Source organism: Gavia stellata, chromosome 27 (assembly GCF_030936135.1).
Source record: "Gavia stellata isolate bGavSte3 chromosome 27, bGavSte3.hap2, whole genome shotgun sequence".
NCBI classification, from domain to species: domain Eukaryota; kingdom Metazoa; phylum Chordata; class Aves; order Gaviiformes; family Gaviidae; genus Gavia; species Gavia stellata.
In genome coordinates, this window is record NC_082620.1 from 6,441,910 (window position 1) to 6,456,633 (window position 14,724).

The following is a 14,724-nucleotide window of genomic DNA, read 5'->3' on the forward strand; positions in this document are numbered from 1 at the left end:
ACATGACAGACAGCAAATGCTGAACTCTGCCCCGGGGCAAACTCTTTGAAGTTGCATATACTCATGTACGGATCGGCCTCTGGCCAAGAGAGCCTACCATGGGCAGGTACAGCAAGGATAAATGAAAATAGAGGTGATTGGATTACTGTTCTGGTGGTTGTTGCTTCTTCCCATAGCCCTCGATGCCCAGGGCTGCTGAGTTACATGGCCATCTACCTCCAGCCATGGGAAAATACCAGGGTCACTTTCTGCATTTTTGGGGCACTTGCAGCAAAGGGCTGTGGGGATTTTACATAGCTTTTGATCCAGCTTTGGAGAGGATGGCTTCCTCATCTGCGCACATGCCCCGTGGAAAGGAGCAGGAGTTCGGAGGCACCTGATACTGCTGGGAATTCCCAGCTAGTTCTAAGCCAGGCTGCAGCAGGATGACTGCAACCTCAAGACTTAGCTAATAAAACACTCCTACTCAGCAAGGCCTGTGGCTCGGTAACGTGCTAAGGCAGTCACAGAGCATTTGGCCACTGTCAGCATGGGCAGGGCAAGCTGCCCTCTCCTGCGTGTACCATGTAAATAAACCAGGCAAAGACCTTCAGGGCTTGGGGACAGGGAGGGCAGGTTAGAGGGTAAATATTGCCCTCTCAGATACGCATGCATCACCACGCAAGGGCACAGTTCCTATTGCTCCTTTTTTCCCCCCATCATCAGCCAGGAAATTGCAGATTGGCCCTAAGTGGATTATTCAAAACGGTCCCAAGCATAGAAATTATTTTCCAACCAAGGGCAGGAGCAGCGCAAAGATGAAAGCATCAGGGCCTGCAAGCGCAGAGGCTGAGCAGCACAAGTACGAAAAAGAGTAAGTTGCAAAGCTGCTGAAAGGATGACGGACCCAAAAGGAAGGCGAAATTCCCCCTTCTGACTGCCAGCCTTAAGCAGATTAAATCTGAGCTCATCAGAGGAATGATTATAGAGAAAGTGGGGGTGAGTGCTAGGCAAGAAGACGGGGACGAGGAATGGGGGGGTCAGCTAGGGACCCCCTCCCTCCGTCAAGCCACAAAGCCAGGAGGGATTCACAATTATCAGTTCCCATGGCAACCAGCTCCTGCTTAGCTGAAGGCCTCAGCTGCCTCTCTGACCTATATCCAGCTGAGGGGATGCCGTACCTGCCCCGGGGAAAAGCAGCACTGGAGGAAACCTGTCAACGCAGCAATGGCAGGGACAGCCTGCTGGGAGACTCCATCGAAGGTACAGACTCTCCCCATCCGATTAAACTTCCTGGGCCCAGTTCTTCCGCACCTCAGGCCTGCCACGTACGAGTTAACATCCTTAACATGCAATATTCTGCCTTGCTCACACCAGGGCATTGTAAACTTGCTCTCCATTAGCAAAGAACTCTGAACCAGTGGTCAAGCTCCAAGCTGAAGGCACAGTGATGATGAGCTGCTCCCTCCACACAAGAAGGGCCCTCCTGTCTGTAAGGCTCATCTTCCAGACAGACGCTCAGGTTACTCCAGAAGAGCAGAGCTGCCCTAATTTTGAGGGACTAAGCATGTTGTGCGGGGAGCTAAGAACACAGTAAGTCTGCTGGACCCCAAAGTCATTTGGCAGCAAAGTTCCTCCTGTCTGCAATCATGCACTAGTCTGAACCACTAACAAAACGCTGCATCGAACATAACAGAAGATGCAGAGCTGGCCCTGCTCTGCGGGGATCTGGACTCTGGGATGTGTTTAACCTAGAGGATCAGTGAGAAGCAGCAAAGATGGGCTCTGCAGATGAACCTTACCAGACTTCGGGATGATGCTCTAATCTGGAAGTATGCCTCATGTCCAGCTTTAATTATGAGCTGGGAACAGGATGAAGACATCTGGTTCACAACAGAGCCAGCAAATGCTAGTGTAGCAAGATGACAGCAACTGCCATCACACAAACCAGATCCTTTCCTCTGCCCTTCAGCATCTCTTTGCTCCAAGCAGAGCCTTCAGTAGCTGTGTGGAGGTTGTAGTTCTGTTTCCAGTGCACAAAGGACAAGTGCAATGGAAGTTCAAGAAGCTGAAGACCAAACTGATAAGACAAGTACTCACTCTTTCACAAAATTGTGCAGCTGCTGCCGGACTGACCTCTGAGCCTGGTCAAACAGGATCTGAAAGAAGAGAGGGAAAAGAATGTCAAGTATTTTTGCAACGTGGAAACACTGACGAGTCAGAAAATCCATGAACGCTCTCTAGGACCTTCAATGTGAGGGACTCAGCATTACTCCAGGGTTTAGCGGTGTCCATTACTTGATGGCTGTCATAATGGATTATAACTTTTCTCTGCAGCTTCAGCCCTCCCTTACAAGTGCAGAATTCCTGCACTGCAGGTTCCACAGCCTGTGCCAGGGCTCTGAACATCCCAGAGGGACCTACGCCACCAACATACCTTCGTAAGAGGAGTGTTTGCACGAGCAGTTGCGTTCATAGCCCCCACTTTGAACTGTCTCTGCTGAGCCTCGAATTTCTCATTTTGCCAGAGGAGGGCACCGTCACCTCAACACTACACCACTTAGGGAAGGAGACAGGAGCCATCGCTGAAGGTACCTCACAGCCAGCCACACGCTGATGAACATGGGTGACAGGTCCATGCATACGATATAAAGAGACTTAGTTCCTACCAGTCTTTTGTTCCTACAAGTCTTAAGTTTCACACTCCTGTCTGTCCCTCATAAAAAATGTTCCCAAGCCCATTACTCTACACCCATCCCATCTCCAGCCCTCCCCATCTTCCTTTAGATATGTTCTCCCCCTACCCTCTGCTAGATGCCGAACAGTGGTGTCTGCTCAGCTCCCTCCCATCCATCTCTGACAGGCACGGTTACAGATAACTCCATATTTCAGACACGTATCGGGATGACACAGCATTTTGGCTAATTGGGACCAGATGGGCAGAGGCTCCCAGACCACATAGCAACTGCGGCAGGGAGTACACATCATCCTGGGGCTACAGAGAAAAGCCACTGGCCACACTTGGCTAGTAAGAGTGGCCCACAAAGAATGGACAGGGACCCTATTTCATTCCACCATCAGGAACACAAAGCCTGGGCACTGGCCCAAAACTTAATGAGACCCTGAAAAATCTCAGTGCTGGGGTCTGGCATCACCACAGCTCTTTGGCATGAGTAACCCTGGCTCATTTGCTCCAACTTCGCACTGTGTCCTGAGCAGCCAATTTAACCTAGAGAGGTCCAGGACCGCACAATGGTAACTGCGCCTCTCTTCCTGAGGATGCAGTCACCAGGAGCAGCATTTCCCAACCCAGCATTTGGCCTTGCTTTCTCTCCCAAAACGACCAAAGCCCTTTCAGGGGAGGCTGCCCCAGCCCACAGAGCGTGAGGGACTGTTCGGGCCTGCGAGGCTGACACAGGACTTCGTCAAGGCACCTTCTCTCAGCAAGCAGACTGTATAAAGCCCTTTGGATTAAAACAAACAGCTTTTTCCAGTTTGCTTTTCTTAAACCCCCCCCCCCTCCACTTTGTGGCAAGCTTGGATTTCCAGTGGGAGTTTTTTGGGCAGCTTCCCTCCACACCCCACCCACCATCTCTCCTTTCCTTTTTGGCCACCTACTCTGCTTCACTACACAGTTCGGGTAAGACCCAGAAGTGGTGAGCACCTCTCCTGGCTTCTTCCAAGAGGCAGGAACAGTCACCTTATATCAGACCATTTACAGTGCAAAAGAGCTGGCATTACCTGAAGCAGCAGCGTTTTGTGAGGAGGTGGTGGGTTAACCTTGCCTGGCTGCCAGGTGCCCACCAAGCCACTCTCTCACCACCTCTCCTCAGCAAGGCAAAGGAAGAAAATAAATTAAAGTTCATGGGTTGAGGTAAGTACAGGGAGATCACTCACCAGGTACCATCACAGGCAAAACAGACTTGACTTGGGGAAGACTGATGTAATTAATTGCCAATTAAAAATAGAGGCTAGTGAGATACAAGAAGAAAACTAAAAAACCTCCCCCCACTGCAGCACGATCCGCACTCCCAGCCTGAGCAGTACTCCATCCACAACACTAAGATCTTGGCAGGCTCTGCAGAGATCCGACATGTGACACACTCTGAGGTGGTCACAAGCTTTAACCTTCTCATGCCCCACAGTAATCTATAGCAAAACCACTCCGGTTCATTCCTGCCCCTTCCTTCCAGTGCCAACACACTCACACGGGCACAGATGCCCTCCCTACCTGACAGCTCCCACCAGGAGATAAGCAAGGCACAATTTTGACACTACACAGGTGTACTACTCCAAACAGAATGCAAAGCACTCTGTGTAGAAGCAGCAGCACTGGCTGCAGAGCCTCAAACACATTCATTATGTGCATTGCTGCAGCCAAGGACAAAGCAAGAAACATGCCAGGACTAGCTGAGTATAAACAGCCATGAATTGCCTCTAAATATGAACAGATGCAAAGCAAGGGGGAAGAAAGAAAACCCCAAGACCACCCAGATTTGTGTTTTTACCAATGTAAATTATTTACTGCTCTTGGCATCCATTCACTCCCTCCAACGGCACTCCAAGAGATATTGGCCTGCAACTTTTCCCATGGAGCAGCTTCCCCAAGTCATGTTTGGGCTTTGACAATGCTTCCCTCCACTGATGACACCACACAGGGATAGACAGGCAGCGAGAAAGCCATCTGGTTCCTACCTGCACCTACATCTGCAAAGTTTCCATCATTGGTTTCCACCAGGATGACACTTTTGCTTAGGATCACAGAAAGGAAGGGACACTATTATGCCATACTCAGGACTGTGGACAAGTACCCTGGCACATTTCCAGGGAAGAATGGATTCCAGGGTACCTAAAAATCAAACCACACAGCTAAGGAACAGGGCTTCCTCAGCTTGATGAATAGCAAGTCTGGGCTACACGATGGGGATGTAGTGCGATTGAAGGGCTTCACAGAAATGCAGGCTGTTCCCTGTTGCGTGACAGCAAGCAGATACCGCACTAGGCAGTGCTAGTGTGGAGCACCTACATCCACTTTACCATTCCTGCCAGGAAAAATCAGCTCCTAGCTGGTGCCCTAGGGTACCGCATGGAAGGAAGCAAGCAAAAATCTGCTGAGCACTCAGTACGCAGGACAAACCAAGCAAGGCCCCAGGCCAGGCAGATCACTCTGGAAGTAGGATACCGCCCTTGCCCTTCTGTGTAGTTAGAAAGGCTCCGCACACCAGTGTCTGGCTGGAAAAAGGAGAGATGCTTTGAACGGCACAAGCGAAGCATTTAGAGAAGGTCTCTGCCTGTAGCAGGGAGGCAGTCTCCCAGCACGGCGCTTCCAGACCTCTGTGCAATGCTCTTCTCCTGCCACAGCGTGGGCTTGCTCAGGCTGCCTAGGAAGAACAACTAAGGAAGGATTCAGTCCAGGTTTAAAAATCAGAGCTCATAAAACTGCTCTTTACAAAGCTGTTTACTGGGAGGGAATTGAACTCATGGTGATCACATAAGCAGTATTCCTATGCCTGTGGTACAGGGACATTTCTACGTGGAATTTTAATTTAAATATATGTGTGTCAGAACAGAAGAACTGCACACACAAGGAAGACAGCCCACATATATCCATGTCCTGCTCTGTCAATACTCCTCTCCACTGCTCCTGTTATTCATGCACTGAGCCCCACACCACTGTAATCGTGCCCTTCCTTCTGGTCTGCACCACCTCATACAGTGCAAGTCTGGGGCAGGGATTGCCAAGTGGGTTGTGAGGGTATACAGGTAATGAATATGCCTTTCCTGCCAACAGCATCTCTGCTGAGAAGCATCCTATGATACCATTATTACATTTATTGCTGCTTCATTAATTTTGCCAGGCAAGATCACCAGGGGAATATTTTCAAGTGGGTCCTCCATTCAATTTTCAATGCAAAATAAATAGAGTTTTAAGAGCTAGAGTTTCAAATATAAAATCATCCCTTGGCTTTTTCTTCTTTCCCAGACATACTTGGAACAAATCATTTGTTTTAAGATCTTCCAGACCAAATACCACCCCACCCTCTCGCTTAGCTTCCACCAAGAGATGAGAAGTCCAGCCTATGACTCACACACATCTGTGCCTGAGGAGGGTCAGCATGAAAGAGGGGAGTTAACACAGCTCTCACCCAACAGCAGCAAAAGGCTAGATCCTACATTTCACTTTCCCAGCATGGGCTTCTGAGGAAATGGAATAAATCCAAACCTGTGTTTGACAGGGGGCTTAGGAATTTCATGCCCCCAAGAAATGAAAGCAAGTTCAGCGGCACAGGATGTTATTCCTGGAACTGCAAGCCTAAAAAAAAGAAATCAAGATACAGGACATCAGATATCCAAAGGGATGCCATTCTACAGCACTCCCACATGACTCCCTGCTTACAAGAGAAGAGGCAATCCCACCAGGCTCCAAAGCAAAGCAGAAGCTAAAAAGAAGTGATATTGCCTGGCTGTGGACTGCTTCTCTCAGCACTTACATGCATGAAGTTCAGAAGTAGGACATCACAGCTGCACATGAGTAGAGATTAAAGGTAGGCAATGGCATTTGTGGTGGGAATTTGTCAAGGAGCAGCAGAGGCCATTAGACCAGGAGCTGTTGGCCAGGCAGGGGCCTCAGCAGCCAAGGCTCTATCCCACCACACCAAGAAAGCAGGTCAGGTCCAGAGGTGGTGGCCAGATTCAACCAAGAGCCCAGATTGTCAGGTAAGTTCGTGGCGACGAGGCAGGTCTGAGGCCAACCTGGGAAGTCAGTCCACATACCAGAGCCAGGCCCAGAGCCTGCCAAACAGATCCCCAGTGACAAGGCAGGTCAGCATCAAGCCAGAAAAATCAGCCAGCCCAGCTGGGATCACCAGGGTCCACAGCTGGGTATGGCTCTAGCTGAGCTGGAGACCTGGGCTCCTACAGCACAGCTCAAACTAAGAGTGAAGGCCCTGGACAGAGCTTAAATGGAGTTCCTGAGCCCATGGGTGGAGGGTGAGGGTGGAGACCCCAGGTGAAACTGGTCAGGGCCGTTAAGGTCTTTTAGTGCACTGAGAGCCATAGCCCGAGATGAGATCAAGATCACTAAGGGAATCAGCCATTCTCATGCAACAACTGGCTCCAGCTGATGAGATGGAGGGTGTGGAGCTTCCTCTGCAGCTGCTTGACGTACGGACAAAGGCAGCTCTCCCTTCTCCAGCTCCACCACCCCACAGCCACAGCAGTCATGAGCTCTGGATGAGTCACATCTCTGCACTTATCTCTCTCATGGTCAGCCTGGAGCCCTCGTTCTCACCACGTCCCCAGAAACAGTCTGGGGACTGGTTTATGTTGCATTTAAATGAGGGTTGGTTGTCTGGTGGCCTGGGAATCAGAGCCTGATCCTTTTACCCGGTTCTCAGGAACCCTGTCCCATCAGCAGTCTCCCAAACTGGGGGCACTGCAGCGTGTCTGTGAGGGAGGGAGGCAGCCACAGCCAGGCCGGTGGGGCTGGCCGGTCAGCTACAGGGCTACCCGGACGTGATTCTGGCAGCTATCTCTGAGCGTCTTCTGGAGAACAAAAGTGAGCCCCCTCCCCATCCTGCAGAACGTGATCATCCATAATCTTTATGTCAGCCTTCCTGTCAGACACCCTGCTCCCCAAATACGGCCCGTTCTGCCGATAAGCCCCTTGTGCTGATGAAACACGGCACCGTTAGGACTGCGGTGGCTTTGGCAGTCTGCCCTGGCCTCTCCACCTCTTCCTCTTCTCTTCAACTACCTGTCCTGCTGCAGTGTTGCAAAGAGGTTTTCCAAGACCTGGGTGCTTTCTTGTTCCATGGCATGTCTATCCAAGCTGAGGTCAGGGTGTGCCTGACAGAGCTTTGGAAAGAGCATGTCAATACCACTGGAGCTGCTCAAATAACAAAAGAAAACTCAACAATGACAGCATAGTGTACATTTTTCCCTGATTTCATATTCCTACAGTTTACTTCTCTTTCACTGCAGCTTCTAGCAGCTGAATATAGTAACCTAAGGGGCAGGAAGGCCAGGCAGAATTCAAACATCCTTTGTTTGGCAGGGAATGCTTAAATGACTTTTATTCCTGTCTGGCTATATGAGTTGGTCCTACATCTCTTGAGCGATGATCCACCAGATAAATGCTACCCATGAACAGCATTCTGTCTGTGATGCCTTTGTAATACAGCTCACTTGAGGATTTGTGCTCTGGAAAACAAGCCGACAACATTACTTCTGTTACACATGTTGGATGACAATACAGTCTAAGCCTAACTTCTGAACCAAGCTGAAGTTGAGTCTCTCTCACAAAAAGCTCAAGAGCTCCAGTTTGTGCTTAGGTCAAAGCACGTTTGTTCCTGCCCCTTACATACTACTGAAGCTGCTTCTCTCCCCTAACTAGAAAGCGGACATCCTAAGATATTCTAGAAACTGACAAAACCTAGTCTTTCTGAAACCCAGAACGCAGCACTGAGCTTGAGTTAACTGCTAGACTGGTATCAAACTTCAAGGGCAGCAGCTCACTGAAGTCTTTTGGACTACTGTAATGTCATTGCACTAGGACGCAACGGCCAACTGTGAAGCCATGAGATGACAGAAAGCACCTCCCCTGTCAGATGGTAATTCTGCATCCACCAATGATATCCCTTACTGTGGTAGCTCGATGGACCTGGACCCTTCCCAAGTGCTGTCAGAAAATGCAGGTGGTCCACCCAACCCTGCAGAGAATAGGCAGCTTGGAAGCACTCTCCACTTTCCCTTCCTTCTTCCTTCCCCCTGAACTCCACCACTACCCTCCACCCATGACATCCACCATCTGCCTCACTGACTCATCACAGCTTGGGTGGCTTTTCTTCTTGTCAGCAGGAAATGCCTCCTGGCTCGCTCAGCATAGCTAAATCTCCCCTGCAAGCTGCTATTGCTCCTGCTGGAGGATTCCTGTGACGTAGCTACAGTGATTTATGGCAGACAGGAAAGCTTAGGACTTAATGAAGCTCAACACAGCGCTGTCTGGAGTAGTACTGATGAGGGCAATGTTAATGTTACATCTTCTGAGCTGGAAAATACCTGGTGCTGCTGAAGATGCGCTTAAGGGGCTCAGCCAGAGTAATCCTATCACAACAGTGCTTTCACTTGCATCCTTTCACTTTTCTTATCTTTCTGGTCACACAGACAGAGGGAACTGCATGGGAAAGAGCCTTGGTGTGTAAATGTGACAAGGTTGTGCTGCAGATCCTGGTATTTCCTTCCAAGGCATGTGTAGGGCAATAGGCTGGTGGGAAAATGGCCTCACATTCTTTTGACAGAGCCGGGGATTACTGCTTCCCCACACTCACTGCCTCTTGCCCTTGTATAACCTGGAGCCTCCCCTTCCCTAGTTCCTTGGAAGTAGATGCAGACAGCTTTGAACTACCTATAAGTTGTACATCTCTTAATCTGGACAGCTAGTCAGCACCGAGAGGTGGGCACGGAGCATAGCTTGCTGCGTCTGCTTTAAAAGTCTGTGGAGAGGATTATCCTGCCTTCACAAGTGCTGATTAGGTACCTGACGGCACTAGAAAGAACTGCACCTAAAAGCAGCACAGGGAACTCTGACCTAATCAGAAGTTTGGGGGGAACAAAATCCAGTTCAAGTCTAGGCTTTAACAGTCGTTGGCAATGGGGTGAAAAAAACATGTGAGCTTCTGCACTGCTGTAATTCCAAACACCGTTGCCTAGCCTCACACTGTAAATCCAACAGCCCATAATTGTCAGCTACCGCTCTAGAACTGATGGCAACTTTATGCTCCTTTACCTGTGGGGATACCCTGTTACACTCATGTACTTAATTACCTTCATCAGATTCTGTAAAAAGAGGGAGAGGTTGTTCTCTCACATATAATGGTCTGGCAGATTGCTGTGCCTTTCAACCTGTTCGGTGTTTTAGGGAGGGTGGTAAGGAGGAAGGAAGGAGGTAAGCAAACACACACACAGGTTTTGGAGCTGTCAGCACAGCATCTGTCTGCAGACAAGCAAGGAGCATTTCCAGTCCAGAAGAGCTTGGCAAGCCACAGTCAAAATTTATTCACTCCAGTGTGGTATGTAGTGAGGAGGAGGGGTCGCAGGGGAGACTTCAGGCCCTGGAGCAAAATTCCAGTTCATGCCACTCAGGCTCATGTGAAAGGAAATGGTTCACTCTGGCGAGCTGTGCAGGAAGGTTGCTGCAAGGCTCTGGCATCCCTCTCTGCCACCCGCTGCTCAGAGGTCTCACAGAGGTAGCTGGAAACTTGTTCCCTGTCATGGATCATGCACCTCCACCCAGCGCATGGAAGCATCCTTCAGACAGTTCAGCTGTGCCCCAGGCTGCAAAGGCTGCACTCGCCAGAGAATGGGCAGGGATGTGGTTTGGTGGGCATGGTGGGGTTGGGTTGATGGTTGGACTTGGTGATCTTACAGGTCTTCTCCAACCTTAGTGATTCTGTGATTCTGTGAGCTTCTGCAGAATGTCAGCTCGTTCTGTGCTGGGACAAAGGCTCCTGGCAGGTAGGGGAGCGACAGAACAGAACAGTACAAATAATGGGACAGACCGTAACATTTATTGGAGGGAAGTGCTCTGGGATACTGAAGTGTTTACACAGTGAGGGGAAGGCCCCTCACTCCCTCAGGATCTCGGGTACAACGACTTTTTCAGCAGTAAGATTTCATTTTCGCTCAGGGGTAGGAAGCGCAAGCTAACACTGCAAAGTGCCTCAGTTTCACTGAGTCCAGTGGTACATGGAGAACTAAACACCTCTAAGACCCCACACCTCTGCCCTGCTTGTGTTTGGTAAAGAGCCAATTACCCTAAACACTGTACTTTTACAAGTACTGGAGGTAATAGCTGATGCTTTTAAATTCTTAGCACAACTGACAACTGCAGGACTCCCAGAGTCAACAGGGAAAGGTGGGGCGTTTTGCTTTTGGAACATGGGGAGGAGTCACAGTCGTTTCTCATCAGGTATTTTCCTCCTGCACGAACTGAAATTTTGGGTCTAGGATGCCTGAGGCTGGGGACCCTTACCCTTAGGTATGTAATGTAGCCTTAGAACAACTGAGAATCAGACCACTGAATTGCTGTTAGAAAAGATGAGTACAGGAATTCAGTGGACCTACACACTGCTGTGATTGTTAGGAGAGGGAAATGACAGCCCTCTAGAGCAAAATGCAATATTCATCCAGACACAGTACAGCCACCAAGAGAAATACACACACAGCATCCTGCCTTGAATCTGACTCCGAGCTGACGGCAGCCAGCGGGACCTTTGGCTTTTCTGCTGATGCTGCTACCGTCATCTGCAGCTGCAGTGATGCCTCAAGAGGTCAGCATCGTAACATCAGCAGGAAGCTCTTTTTCAAGCCACTAAGCATACATTTCTGAACAGAACGTCCTAGGAAGCCAATCGCCCAAGACGCTGGAAGGCCATTTTCCCTAGAGCAGCAAGCAAAATCAGCCTCCTGGCTAAGCAGTTGGCATGGTACAGAAACACGTCCTCTGGGGCTGCTAGGGCAGTGCCATTCTCCAGCTCACTAGTCAAATCAAACACAACCAGCTAGAGACATTAGTTCCTTGATCTCTTACTCAGTCACCATCACCTACATCAGTTTGTCTGAGCCATCTAACCTTTCCTGTCTCCCCTACAAAGCCATCCCCAGTAAAAGAGCTGCCCAAGCAAGACATGCGAGGCCGTCAACACGACCAGCCAAAGCCAGGAGCCCAAACTTCTTAAATACTTACTGGGGAGAGGCAGTCACCTCCAGACAGTTCAGGGAAACCATGGACTTTCATGAAGCTTTTCAGCCAGCACAAGCTAGCACTGCAGTCAGAGTTCGCTGGGTTTGTGTGGTTGCATCGTGAAATAGCTTTAACTAGCTAAAAACCTGGACACAGCCCAGTGCCCTCTCCAGCTGAGTGGTCCCCTCAGCCAGCATGAGGGAGGGAGGACAAGGGTGCTGGAAAAAGTTAAAAATGGAGAGAAGGCAGGAGGGGTGGCAGGACTGCCTCTCTCTGTGGTACGGCTAGTCTGCGCTGGCTGGAAGAGGTCATGAAACTGCTTAGACTAAAGCAGCTCCTGAGGGAAGCCAGTCTCCTAACTGGGGACTAACCCAGAAGGTGTGAGAGCTTTCTGCACTGCTGCACTTGGTTCTGCAAGGCTCAAACAGCTTTATAATTTCATGGCTTTGCTTTTTCTCACCACGCCAAAGCAAGAAGCACAGATCTGAATGGGGAAGGGACAACGCAGAATTGCTCCCTGCACTGTTCGCTAAGTATCCTGTTGACTGTGGTTGAAATTGTCCACAGGCACTGTTCCCCAGGGAGCAGTGCTGCTCCCTCACAGCAGGTCTTACTCAAATTTCATTATCAGACAGAGGCCCAACACTATTTCCAGTTACATCAGTGTAATCTCCTAGAAATCTGTGTGGCTGAAGAGAATTTGAATCCTAGCACCTTTAACCTCAGTATTAAACCAGCCTTCTTTTCCCTCTGTCTGTCTACCCTTCCTTGGTTTCATCCCTTTCTACAGTTTGGGCAAAAATTCCATTACCTGAGGTGTTGATTCAGCTTTCTGACAATCCTGGTATTTACCTGGCACGAATTAGCAGAGCTTGTGTTAGTCATTAGTCTGTGTGTCCTCCCAATAGCCCCTCAGAGACAGGAAAGCACTTGAAATGCATTTTGCAGATATGGAAGCTGAGACACAAATGTACAATAGTCCAAATCCATAAAGGTATTGGAGGTTTCTAACTTCGATGCATGCTTTGACACGAGTAAAGCATTAGCCCAAATGCATGTGGCTAAGAGCACAAAAAAAGGCAAAGGACACTGGCTCCAGCTCTTCTGAACTCAACTCTCTCTTTTGGCATCTGTCCTCTAAGGCTGCTTTGATGTTTGTTCCTCCTTGTGCGTTAAAAGGAAGGTGGGAATGCTCTGGAGCTCAGCGTGTTCATCTTCTACATTCAAGCAGGTTTTATGCTTGGATTTTGCTGAACTAGAATCAGGACGTCTCCAGGCCCCGCGCTTTAGCAATAAAATTATAGAACAAGCTCTTCCAACTGATTTTTTGGGGATATTTTCCCTTCTTTTTAACTTGTTCCAGTTGTACATACTGTCCTGGCCACATTCCTAGAGTAAGCACTGACAACTGTTTCATAGCTGAGATCCTCAGACAGGGATGAGCCAAGATACACATACACACACACGCACAGGCACACACAAAGGAGACAGCAGAAGGCACTAAAAATAACTCAGCTAATTGAACAGCCGGAGAGGGCTCAATATGCAGAAGTCATTCCAAAGCCATTTCCTGGAGAGGGACTCACTCTGCTGTGCACCAAGGGAGGAGGGTGCTCTCCAAAGGTTGGGAAGAGGGAGGATTTAAGCACAAATCCCCTTGCGCATGCAGCTGGGGGTAGGGAAATACTGCCTTTTACAACCCCTGAGTCACACGTAGCGGGGAGCTCACCCCTGCTGAGCAGGGTGGGGTGCATGGGAAGGGTTATACCACATCAGCTGGGGATTTGACAGCTCTGGGAAGGGTCCTTCTGCTTATTACTTGGCTGAGGCAAGAGCAATCCCAGAAGTGCCACTTTTGGCAGAGAGCAGGGATCCAGGGGAAGCTGCACAGCTGGTGTAGCGGAGCTTGCAGACAGCGTTCTGCAGCTAGAGGTTTCTGGCTGGGACTGCTTCCTCATGGCTGGGCTGCACGCACTCCTCAGCCCAGCCCCTACCAGCGCAGCTGTGATGTGATCCCTGGGAACGAAGGGGTAGCTTCTCAGGGCTTCATATGCTCCTTGGCAAAAAGGCCTTACATTTTCAGAGGGAATTTGAGCAGCATCAGAAAATCAGAGTTTGACTTTCTCTGTTTTGACACAAACACACCTTTTCTCTGATGCTTACACTGGTTTATTCACTCTCTCCCCACCACCAACATTGCTGTGCAGCTGTTTGACTGTTCCCCAATACTAACAGTCCTAGGAGAGCTGTGTGTGCAGTACCTCTTTTCTCTGTCATTTTTTACTAGGAAACAGTCTTCCCACCTGCTTCATGAAATAATTAAATGGACTTGATGCAGCTTCTTCTCCAGCTGCACGTGATTAACTTGCATCCCAAAAGCAAGCATTGTGCCTAATGTACTTTGACAGGGGCATCGTGGTATAAAAGTGGGTCAGTCCAGTGCTGACACCCTGAAGCTTCCTTCACTTTAAAGCACTTGTGCTTTAAGCTCCTACTGAGTTACAGACTTAAAATTGTGGGTCTGGCATGGAGCCACCAAGCATGAAGCACCTTCCTCTTCTACGAGGTTTACAGATGCCATGGCTCGATGTTTGGGATGGAGAAAGGGCAGATTCTAACTCCTTGGGCTCTGTTAGTGAGATACAGTCAGCTCAGGAGAATAGCCATTGTCTGGGCATTTCCCTCCTTTCATCTCAGCATGGCATTAATATGTCCTGTGTTATCCTTAAATGCAGAGCTGCACACAACTCACTGAGTCTGCTCCCAGCATCAACTGAACAATGCAGTCCTTTCGGTTTGATCCCTTCGCAGCCTTGCCGGTGTCCTAAAGTCACAAATTCGAATGTCAAGCTCCAGAGTGTATTCCAAATCTGCAGCAACAAGGTTATACGTGCAAACTGTTAACAGCCAGAGTCCTGAGTTGTCACAGCTTCTCAAAACCCTGTCTGTCCTCACTACAAAATCCTGTGCTATCCAAAAAGAAGAACAAGGCATATGGAGTG

General features: G+C 49.4%; 1 protein-coding gene across 1 annotated transcript in view; it reads right to left on the minus strand.

Moving 5' to 3' along the window:
- The window catches only part of ACAP3 (ArfGAP with coiled-coil, ankyrin repeat and PH domains 3), a 93,359-nt gene that overhangs the window by 28,631 nt on the left and 50,004 nt on the right, over nucleotides 1-14,724 (minus strand). The window contains exon 5 of the mRNA XM_059829863.1: nucleotides 2,080-2,138. Within this exon, the coding sequence (XP_059685846.1) occupies nucleotides 2,080-2,138 (59 nt within the window). The remainder of the gene's footprint in view (nucleotides 1-2,079; nucleotides 2,139-14,724) is intronic.